The following is an 8,578-nucleotide window of genomic DNA, read 5'->3' on the forward strand; positions in this document are numbered from 1 at the left end:
TCTGCTCCTGTGCCTTATACCAGAGCCTAGGAAAGGGGCAAGTGAGATCTTCCTCAAGTACTAAGGTTTCCTATTGTCTTATTAAAGAAAACGCATCAAAAAAAGTAGAAAACTCAGTCTATGTGTCTCCTACAGAACCCAGCAATACCTTTCTTAGCCACTGTCAGCAGAACTCAACATCAAAAATAAAAGCCAACAGAAGGAAAGTCACGTTTCCAGATTCAGTATATGACACAGAGATGCAAGGGGTCTGGGCACTCTGCACTCACATGCTTTCACTTCCATTACGAGGCAAGGAGTCTTTCAGCTGGCTTATTTTTGTAGGGCTTTTACAAGATAGGACGTGTCAGCTCAGTGCCTTCCTACAGCAATATCTATCCCTAGCCACAGAGTTGCATTTTTCCTATTGCTCAACAGAACAACCCACAAGCAATTCTGTAACTTCTATCATAACAAGAACAGAAATCCCAGCCACGCGAGAGAACAAGCCTCTCCTCCCACACTTACGTTCTTTCGGTGATTGGTCATGGTAGAAAGCTGCTGTACCAGGTCTTTGAGTTTCTCGCTGTCTCTGCCACAGAGCACCAGCTGGGAGCCAGCTGCATGGAAGGCTTTTGCACATTCTTTGGAGAAAGCGAGGAAGAGAGAAAAGTAGACATTTGAATGCCAGAAACAAACAGCAGCTCCACATCATACCTGGGTGATGGGCTAAAACTTCTTATAGCTGGTGAGGGTCTAAGTTGGCTTTGTTACTCCTGAGTGATAGGCTGATTTACAGTGAAGTCACAGCAAGGTGCCATTTTCCTGTGACTTGGACAGACCTGTGGGAGTGGTGAGGCAGCTGGTGTGTTCACAGTTACTGTGCTGGTTATGCAGTTATTGGGCTGTTAATGCATCCTCCCCCATCAGCAGGTCGGGTTTGCCCGTGCCTCGTAATTTTTGACTGTGCCTTTCTTAAGAGGGACTACAGTTACCTTGTGTATGTCATCTAATGCAGCGGGGCCTGGTCTTAGGAGTTCCAGTTTTAGTGAACACCTCCAAAGGTTTTGGAAGCCTTGGAGCTAATGGCTTCATCAAGGTGATCCTCTTCATCAAGAAAAGGCAGAAGAATGGATGCCAGGCTATCGTCCTCCTCTCAGTGCTACCAGCCGCTGAGGCAATCACATGTTCTTCTACCCCACCTCTCTGTCATCCGGGGAGACAAATTGCTTATTTGTGCAAGAGATTACAGTGGGTGGTAACGAAGGGCGTTAAAGAACACACAGTGATTAGAGGTGGTCTAGTATAGGAATAACTGGGAGTTGAGGGGAATAGTATAGGATCTTGCCAATGAGTCAGTAAGGCGGGAGACTTCACTGTACAGTGGTGGAAATCTGTACACCCAACAACACACAGCGCTTCACCTGCCCAGCCTATCGCAGCTGGAAGGTCTCTCCTGAGTTACGAGTTCTATCTCTTCTTGATGCGAAATACAAATTCTTTGCCACTCCCAGCTCTTTGGTTCTGACAGTCAGGGAGGACCATTTCATCTCCTTTGGCCATTCAGTTACTGAACACCTCTATCCTTAAGGACAAACTCACACGCGAAGCCAGTGTCAATTTAAGCTCTATTTGTTCTATAAATGTACTCATCCTAATGAAAGGCCTCAACAGCACAGAGCACCTTGTCTTCTCTTCAAGAAGCTTTTAAAGCAAGTACAGAAAGCAGAATTAGAGAACGTATCCCCTCAAAGAATAAATTTTATTTGGAAAAAAAATACCGTGTTTTTATTTAGCAAAAAAAAATACTCGCTGGTGTTAATATTGCCAAGAGTTTAAATTTAGAATGGATGGATTTGTACCCCAGGAGAAGAGGTACCTTAACTTGAGGGAGAGGGGCAGGGAGAAAGTATAGCAGGGTGTCTGGAAATCAAACAAACATGAATGCATTCTGGGATGTTTTGGAGAAACAGTGTGACTTCCTGGATTTTTCAGGATTTAGAGAAAAGACCCCTGACAGTGCAAGAACAGCATAACTTGTTCCTTGCTTTGATGAGCTCCAGTTTATACAGCATGATTAAAATTTTCCTCAACAAATTTTGATACTTTCTTGCATCGCAGTTTGCGCTGGCTATAGTTATAACTGATAGCGCTGTGCAAGCTATGTCTCCCAAAAGTCAGAGCAGTAGGAACTTCCTGCTCATTACTGCTTTATTCCAATAGGTGCCTCTCCCGCCACCCTCTGCCTGTCCTGCCTCTGGTGCCCTTTTTTCGGTACCTACCTTTTCCCAGGCCAGAGGTAGCCCCTGTGATCACAACCACTGCTCCCTGGAGGTAAGCTCGCATCCGCATCCACTGCAATAGCCGGAAAAGGCCAAAGATCCCCAAGCTGCCAAAAAGCAGCGGGATGATGACTGTGCTTGTGAGATCCATGAGTTTTCCTTTCTGAATGGTTTTCCTAGAGGCACAAGATGAAAGGGAAGAGAACATTTCACCATCAAGAAAATTAGCAGAGACTTGAAAACTAGGGAAATCCTTTTTGTTAACCCTGCCTTAGCCCACCAATGCACCAAATCCCATACGGAGGTATCTTCCACAGAATTCCTCATCCCCTCATTTAGACTTTCAGAAGTTCACATCAATAGCCAACTTCAAGCATTTAAGTGCTAATCGGAACATCCCAGCAGGACACTTGGTGTTAAATCTTTTCAGCTGGCCTGTAACAAACTTGGGTTCAAAGATGCTGTTCCCACATGCTTTTCCATTTTGCTTTAGGCTCACTCTCTTATACAAAGTGTATTTAGAGTGGAAGCTCCTCAGGGCTGGGCTACGACTCTGCATTCTTCTGACTGTAATAAAACCTCTTAAGATTTCTCTAGAACAGCCAGTACCACAGTATCTACATGCCAGAGACCAGTTACTGTGTGTTATCCCACATGGATAGAAGCCAGTCTATCTTCTGGAGAGGCAGAGTAAGTTTTCTCTCTGAGCACATTATTTGCTTAATGCACTGAAATCTCTGCTTCCATCTCCAGTGTCTTTCACCACCCGTCAGGAGAGACAAGTTATCAGATTTAAATGAACCACATGTCCAGTCTAGTAGGCTAAAGTCTACATCCATGTTCTTTACTTTTAAGCCAACGTTAATTGTGCAGTTTAACAGCATGAACCTGTGTTCTAATATACTGGAATGAAACCCGAGCTAAAGGTATCTACGAGACCTAGCTCATCCTGGAATTGGATTCTGATACCAATGCACAGCTCTGATCTCCTTGCTTAAACCATTCCCTTCAGGGGAGTAGTTTATGTTACAGCTTACTACATGTCCAAGGAGTAAGTGATACTTCTGCTGTAAAAAAGGTCACTGATTTTCCCACTGTATATACCCCTAAGCTTTTATGCTTGATGTCACAGTACAGTTAGTTACAACCCCTTCCTGGAATCTGTACAACTTTTAGGGCACACACAAAGTCAAACCCAAATATTAGTACATCTTCCTTGTTGTGCAGATAAGAGTTTGAACTCTTGCAGTTTGACCTGTGAGATAGGCCTTTACCAGGAAGATATCGGAAAGGTCCAGGCACACAACTGCTTCAAACAAAAGGACAGCACAAGTAGCAGAAAACAAGAGGTAACTAATAATGCTAAGCCAGAAGTCAGTGACATTAAGTAGGACTGAGCTTGTATGGAGCTAAAGGGGTGACAGAGGCTCTGCACGCCGTGGAACACAGCTGAAGTGGAAAATGTCAGGCTCTTCCAGATTTCCAGCAGGGACTTGGACAGATTTCCTCACGTAGCTGGTCAGTGAACAGACTAGCTTGCTGAACCAGTAGTGAACTGTATAAAATAAGTATTTCTGGAGTTATAGCTAGAACACAATAAAATACACATAAAGACAGCTGAGCTAGCTCTAAATAAGCTTGACAAGGCCTAAAAATAAAGCCAAGTTAGTACACAGCTCTTCTCAAGGTACTGTGGAGCTTCCCATTCATGAGCTAACTCATGTATCGACAAAGTACTTCACTGTGTAATACGCTGTACATAATGCAGCTAGACATCCAGGCCACAAGCTCCCCCGGGCGTAGGGAGTGTGCCCAAAGTGGGAAGTCAGGAACCCAAAAGGAGGATTAAACTCATTCTGTTGCAAAGCAGTGCATGAGCACAGCACCCAGCTGCTCAGACCAGTGTCTTATTTTTCCACCTCTTTGTGCTGAGTGCGCATAAAGAGCGTATATTTTGTACTGATTTACAGCAGAGGACTGGTAGAGCTGATTTAACGTAAGAGTGTGTATTGCCCCTGAAATAATTCCTGGGAAAGAGCTGTTTAGACACAAGGCCACCTTTAGGCTGGATAATCAGGAGGTTCTCCTTACTGGTTCATGTTCAGCTTGTCATTTAAAGCAGCTGCCCTCTTTACATTGTCCTTTTTATTTTGCTCTCAAAGGTCCCTCAAGGTTCAGAAGACAAGATGTGGGCAGGGACAACAGCTGCTGTGCTGACACTGAGCAGCGTGGCTTACAGGACTTTCTGGAATCAAAAATGTTCAGCTCCCATTTAGGACCTTTTGTTATTTCCAAAGTGGGAGCTGACAGGTGGTGTGGCACTTCCTTCATGAGCCCAGGTTGAAGCTCAGGCATTTTAAAAATCTGGCCCTGACCACCTTTGCTTCTGATTTCATTAAAATGCAGACGAGCAGTGTAAAGCAGATTAAAAGGTAACTGGGAAGATGAGGTTTTTCTGACAGCTTTTCTAACTAAACCACACTGGGAGATGGGAGGGAGTGCCGTGTTTGATTACAGCACAGTTCTTCCACATTCTTCGGCAAAAATAAATGTTGAGTTTGCAAGGACTGAACTCTCTGCCACAGGGGCTGGCGGAAGAGAGCCCCCATCTTACCAACTAAAAGCTAACCGTGTTTTGGTCAGGTAGCATCCACGGCTCATCAATACGAACGAGTTATGCCTGATGAACATATTCCTTAATCATTTCACTTATTCTTCTACTTTCTAAACACAGAAGGTCTGCTTTTAATCGTTTTTCATTTGAAAAATCTTTCCTAGCCTTTTAATGTTTTTCTTTTCTCTTCCCCGCCCCCCCATGTTACATACAGGAACTGGGCAAATTACCCAATCTCTGCCCGAAGGCTGCAGCAAGCCACAAACCCCGTCAGCAGCAACAACTTGCTTCTGCAGCTTCCAGGATAGAGTTTGAATCAACAGGTAACCCCCTCTGATATATGGGGAGGGGAAATACAGGATGGGGAAGAGAAAGACGAGATGAAGGATGGGGAGCAAAAGGGAGAGAGACTCACCGATCAGAGATGTAGATCCTTTTTTGTTAGGGCATGCAGTTGCAGTACCTTCTTCCAACGAAGGTACTCAAATGGCCCCTTAAAAAGAGCCCCAGAACAAAGAAAATCTCAGTTCAGTCAGACCTAAGAAAGCAGACAACCTAGCTGAACTAAATTATTTTGGAATGAAGAATTTCTTTAGCACTTTAGACCTACAGCAACAAGTTTTGCTTTGATTTCATAGACTAGCTTGTATCACAAACCCATGAGTCCTTATTTTAGCTTGTCCTATTGAACATGCTGAAAATAATCATTGATAAAATATCCATGGAACAAGAGAGCATGGAAATGGCTCAAGCCACAGAGCCACACTGCAGTATGTTCAACAATACCTATCTTACGGAGCCCAGTGCCAGGCTGCTGACGCAACGGGGTGGCAGTTACCTTCTCTTCAGCTTTCAGGGTTGTTTGGTGGAAAGACCAAAGGAAAGGATTCCTGCAACCTGAAGGAGAAGTTATATTCTGTTCAATATTGGGGTTACTTGCTGCAATCTGAAGGAGAATGATGTAGATCACAGATAAAAAAGGCTTGATTCACATCAACAAAAATGCTAAGTTGGAAGACAAAGGCTAGGAGAAGAAGATAAAAAGCATAAACCCCAACCTAAGATAGAGAACACTTTGAAATAGCTAAAGACATTCCAGGGCAGGTAACGTTCATGTCACATTAGAAACATGGGGGAGGGTGGGGAACACATGGGTTTCCACACCTAATTTGAGACAAACTTGATATCCTCAGCCCTCCTGCTCAAAGGTCTGAGACCCCACTATCACCTCTGTTTGAAAATGTGGGTATTCATGCTGAAAACAATTGTTATTAATTCTTAACAAATAATGTTTATGACACCAGGTTATGGGCAGGAGAGAAGCCACTGCTCATAATTGGTGCAGATAAAGTCCTGTCATTCTCAGTTCTCCATCCCAAAAGGCAGGACTGGAACACGCAGGTTATTAGAGAGCAGAAATAAGAACACCGATAATGTAAGAAAATAGAGGTGATTGGAAACTTTTTGAAAGGCTTACCATAAAATAAATCACATATATCCAGTTAAAAAAAAATGCTTTCCCCTTAGAACAAACCTGGATGTTACCCCATAAAACAATGATTTCCAGAGGAATAAGGATCTTAGTTAATAAGGTCAAGAGTGTGCTAAAGGCAGCAAAGATGAGATCAAGCCCTAAAAGAAACTAAAACCATGCTAGTTTCCCTAAGCAACGCCTGTTCTGCTTTAGCTTCAGCCACCTAGAACCACATTGTCCTTTACATGACAAATGGCACCAACTGGGAGGCTATTTTCAGAAATCAAAAGGTGTTATTTAAAATGGGGGGGGGATAAAAAAAAGGAAAAAAAAAAATATCTTTTTTTTTTTCCTAAGGAAGCCCTTGTCCAGAAGCACCGCTTGATTAGCTACCGCCCTTAGTCTGAAGAAAGCACAATATCCTACCTTTGAAAAGAACTCACTTGCCAGTGACTCTGCCGGTGTCTCCCTCTGGACTTTTAACAGGACAGACCTGAGTTAAATTTGGAAATGGCAGCAGTCCAAGCCAAGGCGCTCTGTCCAATGCTAGCACAGCCAAGAACTGCCTCTAAAAACAAACCTCGGGAATATGGTCTGTGACCTTTGAAAGGTGGGGGTAATTTAACCCCCAGATCAAAAAGACAGAGGTAAATTCAAAACCCCTCCGATTATTTCTAGTACTAAATATATAATTTCTAGTATTGAATCCAGAGCATCCGTAAAGATAAATACTAAAATAAATGAATAAATAAATGAGTCGCAATTCTCTATTACTGTAATTAGTTCTGAGGCATACGATGATTTTATAGTGCACACTCCAAAATGGGTACCATGCTAATTCAAACAAAAAGGACTTTTTTCTGTCTTTCCTTAGGATTCTTGAGAACTTTAAGCACAACCGAACAGACAAATAAGTTTCTCATCACATTCTGCGTCAAACTGGTATTTTCTAGGGGAACGGGCATTCCCTCCAGCAGACCAAATTCACTAAATCCCTCATAAGCCACAAGGAGAAACGTGAGCATGACTTGGTATCAGCTGAACAGTTTTACTGACCCAACTGCTTTGGAAAGAAACTGAAATCAAACTTCCAGACATCTAAGCCAGGAAAAAAAAAAAAAAAAAGTCATATAGCATTGTCTGTTAAATCAATGGTTTAATATAAGCCAATGGGAAATCTGCTGACAATTTCTTTGATGCACAAGATCCCCATAAATGGTAAATTAAACTTTAAAAAACTCATTCAAAACCCAATGAGAAAAAACTGTGACTACATTGATTCCAACAATCGAATTACTGAAATGCCAGTCTGCACTTACGTAATCAGCTTCCACTCCAAGCTTTATGAGCAGAAAATAACGTCAAAAAAATACACTGGGGTCATCAGAAACCGGTAAAACTCCCAAGAGGGAACTGGACAGAGCTGCTCACTACAATACCACCATTTCAAACGGAGAAGGGGTTCAGGAGAAGGCACACAGTAACCCAGCTGGAATTCTCAAAAGAAGCAACGGCGACTGGTATTATGAAGAGTGCTGCAGAAGCGCCAGGCTTCACTGCAAGCAGCTGCCAACAACCAACAAGTGTGGGAGGTTGCTGAGGGGTAGGTAAGTATCTGCCGTAATATTCTGAATTAACTTTTTCTAGCACGATTTGAACAAGCGGTACTTGAAGCAATGCCTAGGAAAACCATCTGTGGTATTTCAGCAGTCGTTCAAGGGCAACCCGCTTGTGTTTTTACGTAACTGTCACGCAGAACAACCACTTCACCCCGTGGTACAGGAAGAGGGGAAAAAATATGTTTCCAGCACCCAAAAAACCAGACTGGACTTGAGAAATCTTCTCATAAATTTTCCTGCCACTTTCATTCAGTTTCAAGCTTCATTTCCAACCCTCCCGCATGAAAATCCTCTTACTGGTGCTTGGGACACAAAGAAAGGTAAATCAAAAGGGCGCGATTAGAAAATGAAAACACTTGCTGTGCCAGAGAAAGTATTTTGCAGACATTTCCCCAATCAAGAGTCACCGAAAACGTAGTGAGAAAATGAGAGTTGGCTTCATCTCTCCCCCCACCCTGATTCATATATAAAGACGTATTTAATAGCTGCACCAAGGATGAACCGAGCACTGGAGAGCCCCGCCTTCCCCTGCACGCAGACCCGGGGCCCCTTCTCTTAACCGCCCGCACTTCCCGGACTTTGCTCTCTCTCAGCACCGCACCCGCACCTC

The 8,578-nt window shown here is 43.3% G+C and overlaps 1 protein-coding gene and 1 long non-coding RNA gene across 11 annotated transcripts in view; one reads left to right on the forward strand and one right to left on the reverse strand.

Moving 5' to 3' along the window:
• The window catches only part of DHRS7B (dehydrogenase/reductase 7B), a 10,402-nt gene extending 3,709 nt beyond the window's left edge, over positions 1-6,693 (reverse strand). The window contains exons 1-4 of one of the 8 annotated variants that reach the window (XM_035901363.1): positions 5,714-6,693; positions 5,291-5,368; positions 2,262-2,437; positions 508-623 (exon numbers count right to left, since the gene is read on the reverse strand). In XM_035901363.1, coding sequence (XP_035757256.1) covers positions 508-623; positions 2,262-2,412 — 267 coding nt within the window. In that variant the 5' untranslated portion in view covers positions 2,413-2,437; positions 5,291-5,368; positions 5,714-6,693. The other 7 variants (XM_035901365.1, XM_035901361.1, XM_035901362.1 and 4 more) reach the window with 7 other exon arrangements.
• Positions 1-8,578, forward strand: part of LOC118453016 — a 13,326-nt gene that overhangs the window by 3,244 nt on the left and 1,504 nt on the right. Inside the window, exons 2-5 of one of the 3 annotated variants that reach the window (XR_004842905.1) lie at positions 2,203-2,313; positions 2,849-5,198; positions 5,488-5,493; positions 7,224-7,456. This is a non-coding gene — a long non-coding RNA (uncharacterized LOC118453016). Of the gene's footprint in view, positions 1-2,202; positions 2,314-2,848; positions 5,199-5,487; positions 5,494-7,223; positions 8,289-8,578 lie in introns of those variants that run through there. The other 2 variants (XR_004842906.1, XR_004842907.1) reach the window with 2 other exon arrangements.

Source organism: Egretta garzetta, unplaced genomic scaffold (genome assembly GCF_000687185.1).
Source record: "Egretta garzetta isolate BGI_Z169 unplaced genomic scaffold, ASM68718v1 scaffold299, whole genome shotgun sequence".
NCBI lineage: Eukaryota > Metazoa > Chordata > Aves > Pelecaniformes > Ardeidae > Egretta > Egretta garzetta.